The sequence below is a fragment of the Neodiprion lecontei genome, chromosome 2 (genome assembly GCF_021901455.1).
Source record: "Neodiprion lecontei isolate iyNeoLeco1 chromosome 2, iyNeoLeco1.1, whole genome shotgun sequence".
In the NCBI taxonomy this organism is placed as follows: domain Eukaryota; kingdom Metazoa; phylum Arthropoda; class Insecta; order Hymenoptera; family Diprionidae; genus Neodiprion; species Neodiprion lecontei.
The window spans coordinates 39,513,987-39,527,791 of NC_060261.1; the positions used below are offsets into that span (position 1 = coordinate 39,513,987).

At 42.4% G+C, this 13,805-nt stretch overlaps 1 protein-coding gene across 2 annotated transcripts in view; it reads right to left on the bottom strand.

Annotated features, from left to right (window-relative positions):
- LOC107219701 overlaps positions 1 to 13,805 on the bottom strand; it is a 108,301-nt gene that overhangs the window by 76,070 nt on the left and 18,426 nt on the right. For both annotated transcript variants that reach the window (XM_046733034.1, XM_046733033.1), the window contains exon 2: positions 6,060 to 7,128. In XM_046733034.1, the coding sequence (XP_046588990.1) occupies positions 6,060 to 6,312 (253 nt within the window). In that variant the 5' untranslated portion in view covers positions 6,313 to 7,128. The remainder of the gene's footprint in view (positions 1 to 6,059; positions 7,129 to 13,805) is intronic.

The following is a 13,805-nucleotide window of genomic DNA, read 5'->3' on the forward strand; positions in this document are numbered from 1 at the left end:
TATAGGCAGTCAATTTCGTTCGTTATTCATTCGTAAAATTTCTTTTACATACAATGCATTTATCTCAAGTTTTCTCGAAGGGGATCTTTTCACGCCATCGCCCTTTACTTCAGCACGCAATTTTTTTCCCTCGATCTCGCGTAACGATAAAGGATGACAGAGTGCGAAAACTATCTTTGGCTTCTTTTTTTTCTTTTAAGTTTTCTTTTTTCTTCTGTTTTTTGCGACATCTTATCTCAGAATTGAATAATCAAGAGCGCTTACTGACACACGGAATACTCCGAATTTTTTGTCATTCAACAGCAATCCATCAAACCGGACGAATCGGAAATGAAGGATCTTACGTCAAACAAAAAATTATCCACATTCCAGCAATCTGTTACTCCAGTGAAATCTAAGTTATTCAGACCGGCAGGATTGTCGTCCAAACGCCGTCTGGGCTCGTCGAAACCAGTAAGTTAAATAATAAAAAAAAAAACCTTGGGCGATTTAATAACGACTGATCCTTAAGTGAATTCTAATGGTTAAAAACGGAAACATCTTACGGAGAATCAATGTATTCCAAACGGTGATCTTCCACGTGTTTAGAATGTCCGGAAAACCGAAATCCTCATCATCGGAAAACCACGGATGCGGGGGTCAAGCATAATCGGGAAACAAGCGCTTCTGCCAAATTCTGCGTTGCAGCGTAAAACAAAAAATGTATAATTCAATCTGTAGTCTTGCGCGATAAAAGTTGAAAAATTTTCTCAAACATTTGTATCGCCGTATGAACAATTCGCAATAAATAAAAATGCCTAACACCGATCTCGCTGATACTTCCGATAAATGCCAGTCAGTATTATTCCTTTCGTTTCTCTTGTTACAACAGAAATATCTCTGAGTGAGAAGATGAAACAAACTTCAAAGTCTGAACTCTGGACATATTTCTAAAGAGTTAACTGAGTCCGCTACAGTAACTTTCCTCTTCAAGTAACACCATTTTCTTCCAGTTGACAAGTAACTGCGACAAAAATTACGACAACATTTGAAATAAGCATCGTCATCCTGGGGAGTTTGTTGAGTTTCACTCTACAATTGCTTTGTTGCTCTTCCGAATTGACGCTGTGAATTTGTCAGGTAATTTATCAAAGGAATTGAAACAGAGCATACTGCAGTTCAACGAGGAATTACATTTTTACATTAACATTTTCCGAATCCAATTATATACGCCAATTTTTTTTGAAGAAAAAATACCTTTCAGACTGTCTTCACAGCTTCGTCACGAATTCGAATAAAAACAGCCACTCCACTTTTATCTTGAGATGTATAGAAAGAAGAAGACGATTGATCTCATGGTAAATAAATTGTTTCTAAAATACGAGTATACATTTGAACCCGACAAACGGAACAGATTCGTGTAAATATAAGAATGATCCTTATTCGGTACGGTTCGACGGGAATTCATACCTGAGGATCTACGTATATACTATATTGTGAAAGCCAAGTGTGGTCGGAGAAATAATTGATAACGATCAACCAATCTACAAATCGCTTAATCCGTGAAGGTTTAATCGTCGGGATGTTAAAGATTGGTCATGGACCCGAAGGAATTTGCTCGTCCCTTAAGCGAAAGCTCGCCTCTGTATCCCTGACTATTATTACAACGAGAGCTTGAACAACACAGCCTCAAACTTCGTGGAGGGAATATTAGTAAAGCCCGTTCCTGAGATTCTGAGGACTCTCAAGTCAGCCTTTAGCTCTGAGGGGTCGAACCGCTGCTGCCCTTGCTAAAGGGATTGTTGCGGAATTTAGAGTGAAGCGACAAAGCACAGCAATATATCCACTGTTGCCTAGCGCGCCCTCCCAGCTGCTATTTCGAGAATGCGTTAGATTGCTGTACAAACGATCTACCGATGTACAAGTGCCGGTGTAACTCTACGCGAATTCACAACACTCGGCAAATTTGCACAACTCGCAAAAGTAAGTACCCCGTTAATTGTCACCCGATATATCCGACGCTCGAGTAGTTTCAGGCGTATCTGCGACAAATTACTCGCGAGGTCTGATATATCGATAGAATTTGCTCATTCGTCGCACGAAGCGGCCAAAAACTTGAAAAATTCGGGACGAATTGCGACCAGTTTTTAAAATTCCTAACCATGTTTTATAGTTCGAAACTCGCTAGTTGAGTGCATGATCAAACACGAATCGATCTGATTGTAAATATCATATAAAAGATAATAATGGAGTTCGCTTTATGGATATAGAGAGCTCTTCATTAGAGTCAAAGTCCTCGGCTATGTGGGGTAAAGAGAAGTTATTTGTCAGGGGAAAATCCTCGCGGTATTTTTTTTTCTCTCTCTTTTTCGACTGCGGTACAAATATTACTGATATATTCATGCGCGTAACCACGTCGACCACCGAGGATCGCAGAGGCTGACCGAAATAAAAGGTTGGATTTTTCCATGGTTATGGGGAGATTTCAGAATCCTTAGCACGGTCAGTCCGGAGTTCAGGTGGAGCAAATACCGCATGCATAGATACTCGCTTCCTATTCGTGTTGGATAGAAAAAAAAGAAGAAAGAAAGTTCAACATACATAGGTATGGATCCGCGACTCTCTCGGAACAATCTTTATCGCAACGTCGTTCTGCGCGCTGTCTATTCAGGTTCGCGGTCATAAATATTGGATAACGTTCAATCCTCCTTTTATTTCAGTCCGCAGGATCTTCCCTAGGCATGGCGCTCTCTCTCTCTCTCTCTCTCTCTCTCTCTCTCTCTCTCTCTTTCTTTACTGTTATATTCTCTCGCCCTTAGAAATACAATCGCAGAAGACACGCAGAACCTGCGTCCCGATCTACGTTCAACGGACGTCGTATAAGATACTGTCGGACAATATTCCCGACTGCGGCCTAGATGCGAATATTCGAGAGGGTTGTAAACCGACCTTACCAAAATTAATATTCAATTTTTCTGCGAAATTCAGCTCTGTCAAAGTATCGGAATTACCATTGAATAACATTTCTCCAATTACAGGGTTACTTTCATTTTTTTCGTCCGCAAGAATTAATAAGAGATAAAGAAAAAGAATATGGCCACGAACATCTCAATACGCACGTAAAAAACCTTTCGGAGAGCTTTTTGTTGCTTCCTGTTCTTCTTCATCTCTAACAAACTAGGTTACTCAATGAAATCAAGCCCCAATTCAGAAACATTCTCCAGAATTTATTTCTGATAATTCCGCTTAACCGCGCCAGTAAAGTATGAATTCGGAAGTGATTTTAAAACAAGTTCAACTCTTTTAACGATATTGACGTGAAAATTATCACGGCGACCGAAGAGTAGAGACGGGTGACTGACTGTTCTGAAGATTGCTTTGAGCTTTGATGCGAAAATTTGTCCCAAAAATCTACGATCAGTCCTTTTTCAGCCGTCAATAACTTCGTAGAGCCAGAGTTTCGGCCGACCGGGTCTAGCAGCGAGAGACATTCGACTCGACCCTGGCCGCAGTAGTAGAGCCAGTGCTATCGACCGGCCTGGGGGACCGGCGGCGTTAGTATGCCAGTGGAGTAGGACTGCGAGTGGTCAGACAAGGACGGTCTGGAGAAGAGTTAGGCCGACGCGAGAGTGCGAGGGAGTAAAAACGGCATAAATTTGACACGGTCAATGGTCTCGAGGAGCAATGAATCCCATCGGAAACAAAGAAATCCGTTATATATTCAGAGGCCGATAAAGCCGGACGGAATGTAAGAAGAGGAAAAGAGAAAGAAACGCGCCCAGGAGGGACCACTTAATTCCTCCCCCAGAGATACGTAACGTGTACCTACACCGATATCAGCGAGGAGATTTTCTTTCCTTTACTTCGTATTTAGGTACGTGAAATACTATGTCGCGCGAGTTTTTTTCAACGCTTACGACAAAAAAAAAGAAGAAAGATCGAGCTTCGAGGAAAAAAGACCCGCACTGGCAATCACGTGTGAAAAAAAAATGTACGAACCGTTAGATGTATACTTTCTTCTAGATCTTTGTTATTTCCGCGCCGTAAAATGTGGCACTTTCTTTCTATTTTGACAGTTGACTTTGGAATATCAAACGGAATAGGAATGTTGCAGGTAAGGAAATCTGATTACTTTTTGAATCGTTGATTTATTCTTGATTTCTTCGATTGGAACGAATGTAGCTTTATATGTTCGGAGGATAACTTTTGAGTAGCGTAAAACGTGACCCTTGTATCGCGTCCCAGTCTCGAAGGAAGATAAAAATAAACGAATAGCTATAAATAGAATTTGAAGAGAGAGAGCAAGCTGTTTGCTTTCAGATCAACCGGGGACACAAGTGGAAGTTTCGGTCACTGGCTGCGCGTGGATAAATCGGTTAAGCTTTTCTCTTTGAAGTTCTCTGGCCGTGATCGAGGAGTAGAAAATGAGAGATAGCGATGGACAAACGTGCAGAATAGAACGCGCGGGCAAAGATTGGTCGAGCGAAAATCCGGGAGGGAGAGATGTTAAAAGACTCCCCTTGTTGGTTTCGGGGGTTTGAATCGGAGACGCGGGACTAATAGCGTGTTAGCGTTTCACGCAGGCTCAAATTGGGAACTTGAGCTCTGAAAATATACCCCTGCGTTATGAATCAAACCGCAGGTATATAGAATTTGGCGTTCCGCCGCCAATCGCATTTTAGTCCACTCTGAAAATTTCACATCAAACGCTTCGCGGTGCGTCACGCGTCGATACGAAGCGGTGTGCTTTAGGTTCGAAAGAGAAGGAATACGCTTCAATTTATCCGAGCAACGTAGGCACGGTTTGACTTTTGATTTTGTTTTCGTTTTTAGCTGACATCGATCCAGAGCTTTCGAATTGCTAGAGTCAAAAATAAAACCGAATTCGGGAGGGATCGACGGCTAAGATTTAATCATGATATTCGCAGGATTCACTCGGGAGAGAGAAAGAGAGTGGTTCGAAAGCTTCAGACATTTCGTAGGCGCCGGTCGAGTCTGAGTCTGCCTTTTATAAAGCTCGTCGCAAATATCGACTAACGAAGGCAATGAGTGGCTGATTGAAAGTACGAACCCGCCTCGGCAACAATACAGTCAAATTGTTTGCTTTTCTCTTTTCTCCCAAATTGCTGGCTGGAAAAGAAATTACAGGCGTGTGTGTGGGATATTTTTTTTTCTCTCTCGTCTGACGAGGAGAGAGAGAGAGAAAAACAAGTCGAACCAAGATCGATACGGGCCGATTTTTTAATCAGTCACATCGTACGTGCAACTCGTTGCGAGTTGAATCGAGACGACTGCAGCTTTGCAGCGAGGTTCTTTATTCTCTTCGGCCGATTATACGAGCTCTGTGAGAAAATTGATCTCTACAGGGAATATTATAGAAAAATAAACCCAGTCGGCACTTTCTGTTCACCGGTTCCCGTATTAGCTACGAGCTCTTTATGTACCCAACCGACATTGCTCTTCTATTAGCTTTAACGGGTTTTCTATCTTACGTATACCTACCGACAGAAAAGTGGCTAATAACCATGAGGTATAAACTTTTTTTTTACCTCTATTCAATCATCGACGATGTTCAGGCTGCTTTTGTGCGATTTTGCTGAAAAAGCAACGTCTCCAATCTTTCTACTTAAATAAAATATATAGGTACTTTCCCTTCTCAAGGTTACTAAACTTTTCGAGAATACGACAATCAGAGAAGTTCACAAAATTTCAATGGCAATTCAACGAAATTTTTTTCGACCCAAGAACGATCGACTACGCTATTCTGGATAGTTTTTGAGTCCTAAGACTATTTCAACTTAATTTATCGACACAATTTACGCAAAATTAGGCAGTTCCAATTAAAATTATTTATCGGATTTCGTCTTGACTAAGCACGATGATTAAGCTTTTCCGAACATAGAATCAGTCTTCGAATCGTCTCCACTTGATCCAGAGACTCGATTTACGCGACGCAAAACGTTTCATTAAAAATGATTTTTGTACAACAGACAGAAACGAAAAACGAACCACTGTTTTCATCAAATTCGCTTTCGTTCAACTTACTATTTCTTATCTTATATTGCGCTTGTCTCACTTACTGTAGTCGAGCTCATCGTGTTCAGCAACGTATCCGTACCCAGTTGCATTGTCGACGTGTAAGTCGGGTCTGGTAGTCGGTGAAGCCGGCGTCGTGCTCGACACTGTTTCCAGGTCCCCGGTCATACTCGAGTCACTGGCCGGTGGCGAGAGGGAGGAGGACAAGGGGGACACCGAGGACGAAAAGACCATGCTTTCCGTCGGCATGACGACCTCCGTCGACGTTAGATTGCTCAGAAGATGTCGCAGCATCATGTTTCAGAGGACGGATATCAGCTTGTGGTTCTTGTTGTTGTTGTTGCTGGTGTTGTTGGTGGTTGTAGTTAGTCAGTTAGCGTCGAACAGAAGCTCGGGTGAGAGACATGAGCATCAAATTACGCAGTTTCTCCTCTCGCGAACTACCGCGGTAAATTTTGTTTTTATTCTTCTTTTTTTTACTTTAATCACATATTCACAAAAATCCGATGCTTTTCGTATCCTCGATTTTGTTCCAAGTCACGACTATCCACTTTCACATCACGCTTTCATAACGCACGTTCACTGATTTGTTTAACACTTTGCACAAAACTTCCGAGGTGAAATGAGCGCGGACCGATCATGCCGTGCCTATTTTTATTCTTTCCGTCGGAGATCGGTTGATCAATTCACACCAGTCATTATTTATTTGAAGAATAAACGCCGATTTATGCTTATCAGCAACGATCCGGTCCGTCGATCGCGACGCGACGCGTCGAACTGACGATCGGCTCGAGCTCGGGAATCGTCAACAATAATTCGCTCATGTCACGTGACCTTCGAATCCCAAATTTTGAGTAATCGATACCAGTGTTTACTTCACCCGATTGAAGGACGCCTACGGTAAATAAATACGATCGCTACACGACTGCCTGTCTCATATACACGTAACTTTGGCTACGCGAAAACACAGCCAACCAATCACTATTCTTAAACAGTAGAATAATTTGATCACAGCGAATCAACGCTAACAGCGAATGATCGTTTATCTAATGATAATAAAGTTTCGTATTTTCACTACTCTGTGTCTCTTCCTCTTGATCAACTGCCGTTGTTCTGAAACAGAGAAAAAGAAAAAGATATTTAGATATAACGTAAATGAGAGATTATCTTGATTAATAAATATATATTCAAGCGTAGATCCCATCGAAACTTGTAACAAGAGTTTGAAAATCAGGCTCGTAGTATCTCGAATGCAATGGGGTAAAATTTTCCCGTAAGGGAAACGCTCCGATCTCGGTTGTGTGATAAGGCGGCGGTAAATGGAGTTTTGATTTAAATCAGTTACGTGCAAAATCCGGTTAATCATTTCGCACCGACTAGGTGTGTGTGTGTGTGTAATCTAACCACCCATTCACTTGCGAGATTCGGTGCAAGAGCAGGTCTCGTAAGTTTTCGCACTCTCTTTACGCGAGTGTTTATTTTTCGTTTGTCTCGTTATTCGCTTACGCTTTCCGCTAATATATGGCCTGGTGATTTTATTTATGTTGCATTAACGGTCGGTGCGTGCTTTCTTGAAGTTCGCAGATAATATGTCTAATATGCCTAGCTGGTTATATGTATTTCGCTCCAGCTCGTTTTCAGAAAGCCCGGTCAATGAAATGGAGAAAAACGATCGTAGTTACTGTATGAACGGAAGAAAATTTTCAGTTCCAGAGGAAACACTTCGCCGTATTACAGTCTAGGTAAAAAAAAAAACCTCAGCTCCGGATTTGAGAATAAACGTTGCAATCATATCGAAATACACGTTGGTAATTGATGCTGCGAAAAATCAAACGGAAGCTGTAATATGAAGTAATCAGATACATCAGCAAACATTGATTGCAGATTTTTTAATTCTTTTCACCCCTCATTAGAATACAAAATGAGAAGGAAAAAAAAAACAGAAAATAAAAAACAGGCAAATAAAAAAGGAATGTTCGAATAATGCCAAAATCCATAACGAATTCAATTACCAGAACGGAAGAAAGAAACTAAAAAAACAAGAATTCGCAACTGCTAAAAGCGGAAACTTGTCGGTAGGTAGTTCTGCAGGTTGATTACTGATATAATCCACTCTACCAAATCTCGACAATATCTGTCACTGCGCTCCCGCTAATGGACTGAGTTTAACTGTCCCCGAAACCATCAGATAGGACATATTCGATAATTAAACTTTGCCACTGTAGTTAGCGGTTGTAATTCCGAGTGAAATCCCCCGGCGTGTATAATAATGCTGTAGCCTTAGAATTCTGCGCCAGCAAAATTCATCGAAACAGTTGTGCCAACGAAACGAGACTGCGATATTCATTGATACCGTGCATTCGTAAATGTGTGGTTAGAAAATTTTCTGATACGACGAAAACTTACGTCAATCGCTGTTATATCGTCGGCTGCATCGATCAGTGCTACAGCGATAATCCTCCAGCTGTGCGAATTTGTCAAAATGGCCAATTTTCATCTTTACAATATCATATTTACATGGATGGGGCTTCTCCATAGAAGCGGAAAAAATGTCGAGCTACGATCTTTCGCCGTGGCGCAGAACGGACCTGAGAGCTTCTCCGGACATATATTTGCCAAACAAATGCGTATAAACTACGCGGCTTTTCCAGGCTGCACGTGTCACTCGTGAGACGTGATTCGTCACTGTCTCTCGGCAGCCGCAATTTCGGCAGAATCCGTGGATTCGGCATCCGCAAAAAGCCCCACGCATTTCCATTACAAGCTAAATGAATACCTCCGCTACGTCGGAGTATATACTTGTAAGTGTCCCGGGTTAGCTCCTGGATTGGTTTATTCATGTAGCGGAATACAAGTACGACGGTGAAATCTAATAGACTTTTCATGGAAGGGAAATTACCAGGATTCGGTAAGTGTTCGGTCAGGAGGGCTTGAAGGTGATTCTTAGTCGTAATATCCGACAATGAGTACGTGAATAATGCGATGCTACTGAAAGTTTTGTGGATGGGAGTGGAATTGACGTTCGTTGAAAATTATAAAATCTCCAGAAACTGTCGAGCATACCCTTCGAAAAATGTCCAATCATTCTCGAGGTCGATGAGAAAATTATTGTTTCATACAACAAGTGCTGTGATCGTATATTTTCAGTTCCTTCGACAGTGTCGATCAGTCGGCAGCGCCTTGATTATTACACAAACCGATTTGTTAAAAAAAAGTTTTTTGAATGACCTCTTTGATTTTGGAAAAATTTTTCCATCGATTTTGAAAAATGCCATACTTAATTATTTCACACGCTGCAGGTACCGGCGCGTATAATATTACGAGAGAAAACGATTGCGACGAGTCCCGAGATTCGCGAGCAGACAAGCCTGTATCGCTAGCGTTTGCATCTCCTTCTAAAAGAACTTATCTATTCAACTCTTAGGACAGACAGAGTGAGAGAGTGAGAGAGAGGGTAAGTGGTGAAGAGCGCTTGAGCGTGAAGCAATTTTACTTTAACGACTTACGGTGCATCTTATCGCCGAGATGCCTGCACCATCCCTCAACGCGTCTCCTGCAAGCGCGTCCTGTTGGAATTTTTTATTTTCAATTTAACCCCGTGTAAAATTTACCTTCTTCCCGCCTTAAACTTTTGATTGATCATCGACCCTCCGGCCGGCAACTCCGGGGACGCATGATCGCTGTGTAAAAAACACATCCGTTATAGCGCTAGTGTAATTATCTCTGTTGTATCCATGGCGTCCCCTCTTTCCTGCAAGTGCGCGTTTGTCCCGATAACGTGGAGAAAAATCTGCCGTCGGTAACTCGACTTATTGTCTCTGGCGTTCACGTTACTCAGTCGAATAAACAATCGTATAAACGTTCCACGCGTCCCGCGCACCTGTCACACCGAATTATACGCAACGGAATTGTTGCGGGAAGTTGGCTAGGTAATAGGTACCCGTTTCTCAGGAGTGTGTAGTAAAATCTCGACGATTATTTAAGGGGAGCAATATGAGGGGAGGGAGGGATTCAGGGAAATTAGATTTCGCTTCCGGTTCGGAGAGCGTTGAATATAATCGAATTGATTATCGCGGTATCGTCAAAGCCACTCGGCCAGCTCTGTGAAATTGAGAAGAAAAACTCACGGCGATATTGTAGCAGCCAGACGGCATTTGTTTATATATTTTTCAATATCGACTTGGTTGGGCTGATCATTACTGGATTTTGAATAATGCGGCCACCTAAATACGCTGTTTATTTTAATTAAACTGTTGTCCGTATAAGTTGCATTTTTCGAGTCATTGTTTACTGCGTTATAAACTTTTTTGTAAGAACAAACGTTTGTGAGATTAAAAAAGAGCGGCTGTGCTATCCTTTGAAGAATTTATTATATTAAAAAATACCCCAAGCTCGTTCATGTGTTGAGTGTTTTTTTTTTTCGTGGCTCTGATAGAATTGCATAGATATTTCTTTACCACGTAAGAAATCATTTTCGCTCGTTTCCGATTATTTGAAAATCGCACATTCGCTGTAGACCCACCGAATTCCTCCGTGAAAACCTAGAAATATTCCACCCTCTAGAGCTGAATGGTTTTCCCGTCTCGTTTCAAGCGACCATATTATTATTCAGATTGCAGAATGTGTCATTTCCAGAGAAGTGGCACCTCCGTTTTCCTGAGATTCCTCTTTGACGAGTCGTTTTGCAATTAGAATAATTATTTCTCACCTTCCATTAGAGTCACATGCCACAAGCAGAGATTGCGAAAATTAGTCAACAGCTGGGGGAGCGAGGTTAATTCACCCAAACCCTAATTCTCTCCACAGCGCAACATACACGCGAGCTGTTGGAACTGTCCCTAATTTTCTGGAATTAGACAGGCATTGCGTAAGTACCAGTCCACTCTTACCTCGTATCGTCATGCAGGGCGCGTCGACCTTTCACCCCTTGACAAGTCGTTACCCCGATACAGATACGCAGATTCCAATGAACGAGATCTTATCGGCGAGTGGAATTTCAGGTGTCTCTGTTGGACTAAGTCGAATTTTCAGCATATAATCACCCTGGAAACAGGTCCAAGGACGTTGCCTCAACGATTCGCGAAAAATATCCTCTCTCCGGCGCGGTGAAGAGCTCGACTGAGAATTGCCGGCATTTGCAAAAGCTTTTATTCATGTCGGCCCAGCGTGGCTGGAAATTAGGCACAGGAATACCGAGATCTCGTCGGAAGTAAGCGTGGAAGAAACTAGGCGGCTTATTGTTATTCTCAACTAGCCGTCTGTGACCACAACCAAAACGTCGCGGGAAGTCGGAACAAAAGATGTCGCTTTACGGCCGGCCCTACGTCCGTACCCTCTTGTATCCGCAAGCTTGCCTTTCAGACCGTGGAAGAGCATTGTTTTCTCCCCCTTTGAACCCCTGCCGCCATCGGGGTAACTTTTCAACTCGGTAAACTCGAGGTTTGCTCCTCAAGACTCTAGAGCTATCGATCACTCCATTCGACATCCTGTAGCTACCTTCCTTCTACTCTCCTTCGCCCAAGGTAACTTCCCAGATCTATCCATATACGGGGCTTTTTGTCTTTAGCAATTTTTCATCCCCCCCCCCCCCACTTTTCACGTGATATTTTATTTTTCCGTTTTAGTTCATTTCTCAAGAATCGAGCGAGGTGCAGTGACTCTTAGAAAATGGAGAGCTTCTTTTTTCAATTCCTGATTTATTCACGCCGAAAAATTTCGCCCCGTGTACAATAATCGGGTCTGATTACTGCGTAGAGTTCGTCACTTTTCGAGTTTGATGACTGATTTTTTTCCTAATGCCACATGTCTGAAACACACGGTGCGTACAACAGCTATCGGGAGAAAATAATCTTCTTGTCAAAGTACAGGGAGTTGGTGAAATATGCAGTAGGTGTATCAGAGGAGCAGGAATGAGTAAAAGCTTGAGAATGCGGAGGCGGAATATGGATGGTGAATAACTACCTTTCGGTTGGTCGACTCGGGTCTTGAGATAAATTACGTCGGAGGTTAAGGCTGAGGTTTTAGTTTCTTTTCTTTTCTGTTTTTTTGTAGGACCGGGAAGAGGGGGAAGCGAGGCGAAAAAGGCTCGTAGAGAAAAAGGCAGTGGAAAAGCTCAATATTGTATCCGAAAAATGAGGCCTCATTTTCGACCGACTTAATTTGGGTGTGGGACCAAATTGACGAGAGGAACGGAAAAGTAAGTTGTGAAAGAAGAGAAAGAAATGAGTAGAAAAATTCAAACGAAACGATGATAGAGCTCAGCGTTCGCAGTTGCAAATGAAAAAATATGACAGGGTTATTTTTATAACCTTACACAAGAAGGTTGAACGTATTATTTCTCCTCTTCTTTGCTCCTCAACCTTCGCGCAAAACTTTGAACAACCGACAAAGCGTCGGCCTGCAGAAGCTCCGTGAAGATGACATCTCAGTTTCATTAAGGGCTGGATTCGTTAATTCCTCCAATGACTGTAAAAACCTCTTGATTAATGCAGCAGGTGCGACCCGGCCGAATGCTTTTTGCGTAGGTACGTGCTTACCTCCGGATTTTGGGGAATAATTAAAAGCCTAGATTATGCAAATCGGGAGTTTCGGGGTGCACGCCCAATTTTATCCCGGCAGGGCTTAACCCGCGTCGAGTAGCGATAAGGCCCCGAGCATTTCGTTTGCATTTCGTACATTCATCTGCAGTCTGCAGAATGCATCATGTACAGGCAATCGTCGTTCCTCCTGCATTGCCTCATACCGGTACATGCTGACATACGTACACATGTATGATAGTCGTTGAAATTTCAGAAGGTGAACTGACACGTGCGACACAGAAATTCATTCGCGCTGCCGCGTGATAAAACGTGCCGTGGGATTATCATACAGCATTTTCTTTTTTCTTTACTTCTTCCCATGTGATTGCTTTCTTTTTTCTTTTTGCTTCTTGCTCACTGGGCAAAAACCTCTCCGCTCGTTTTTTCTCGCCTTTTCTTCCGCCATTCCTTTCGGTACCTGACGGGCCTTTATGTTACGTCACTCACGTACCTTGACGGTGACACAGCCTATCCGTGAATTATACATCAGGCAGAGTTAATAGGAACAACGCGACGCGCTCTGGTGTTTAACGTTGAATCGAGGAATTGAGCTGAATTTTTTACCTACAGTGATCTTGAATTGTTTTTTTGTTTTTTTTTTTTTTGTCTTTTGTAGCAGTGTTCGGAAAACGCGGAAAACTGCGACGTCTGATCGGATTTAGTGTAAAGTGAAAAATGAAACTAGAATTGAAATTTCTTCTTGAACGAATAATTTCCGGAGTACGCGCTTAATTCTCCTTTGTCAAAAGGGATATAATTTTCGAGCCCATGGGAGCAGCCATTCAATTGATGAGCCACTTCAGCGCGGACTAACGATAAACAGCGTTAAGACGAAGAAAGCGTCTGACAATGCGGCTAATTTATCAAATTAATCCCGTCGAACGTGCGAGGGAACTAATTACTAATTATGCCAATTCTGCTCGCTCCTGTCTTCCTTCATTCCCGGCATTATTATCGGGCACCGTTCCTGCCGAGTATACATATTATACCCGTCAATTATTTGGACTATGATTTTGACACCCTCCGTGCTCGTCTACCAAACCACGTGTAATTCACCCGTCCCAAGTCTGCGAACGCAGCTCGGTGCGCAACTGAAAATCGAATTGCGAAGCCCTCGTTTCAAGTATATTTTATAAATTGAAAATAAAGAAAGTCGAAGTTAGGGAAAAACTATTCACCGAACGTATTTTTGTCCGAAGTAATTTTCCGGGC